The sequence below is a fragment of the Priapulus caudatus genome, unplaced genomic scaffold (genome assembly GCF_000485595.1).
Source record: "Priapulus caudatus unplaced genomic scaffold, Priapulus_caudatus-5.0.1 Scaffold7635, whole genome shotgun sequence".
In the NCBI taxonomy this organism is placed as follows: Eukaryota; Metazoa; Priapulida; class Priapulimorpha; order Priapulimorphida; family Priapulidae; genus Priapulus; species Priapulus caudatus.
The window spans coordinates 1-672 of NW_014584696.1; the positions used below are offsets into that span (position 1 = coordinate 1).

At 54.8% G+C, this 672-nt stretch overlaps 1 protein-coding gene across 1 annotated transcript in view; it reads right to left on the reverse strand.

The window, feature by feature from the left end:
* Nucleotides 1-212: 212 nt before the first annotated feature.
* LOC106820150 (mucin-2-like) overlaps nucleotides 213-672 on the reverse strand; it is a gene marked incomplete at both ends in the record, with an annotated part of 4,144 nt that continues 3,684 nt past the window's right edge. The window contains one exon of the mRNA XM_014824696.1: nucleotides 213-438. Within this exon, the coding sequence (XP_014680182.1) occupies nucleotides 213-438 (226 nt within the window). The remainder of the gene's footprint in view (nucleotides 439-672) is intronic.

Genomic DNA, 672 nt, shown 5'->3' on the forward strand with positions numbered 1-672 from the left:
GAGAGAGAGAGAGAGAGAGAGAGAGAGAGAGAGAGAGAGAGAGAGAACATAGTGTGAGGGAGAGAGAGAGAGAGCATAGAGAGAGATAGAGCAAAGGTAGAGAAGAACAAAAGAAGAAACAAGAGAAAATTAAAACGCAGACCCCCCCACCCTCCATTCCCCTCACCTCTCCCATCTCGCACACAGCACCCGACGCACCAGGCGTCACTCACCGATAACTCGTATCCTCACGTCGACCGATACAACCGGCTTCGTTGTCAGCTCGCACGTGTAGATGGCGCTGTCGTCGGCGTCGAGGTCCTTGAGTCTCAGAGCTACGGTCCTCGCGTTGCCCTGGTCGCTGACCCGCGACGAGAAGCGAGCATCCTCGGAGAGCCGGGCAGCGTTAGCCGTCAACATCTGCGGGTCTCTACCTGGCAGCGTGCGCACCCAGAGAACCTGGCGGCGAGAAGCGGAACTAGATTCGCAACAAGATTCGTAACACGGGTTACGACACATACAAGGGGGACGAGGTTGTAGAAACCGTGGGAGTACCGGATTGTCTGTGTATGTTTGTCGGTCTATAGGACTACCAATAGGCTACTCTCCTACTCACTCTTTCTCTCTCTCGCTCTCTCTCTCTCTCTCTCTCTCGCTCTCTCTCTCTCTCTCTCTCTCTCCCTCACTCTCTCT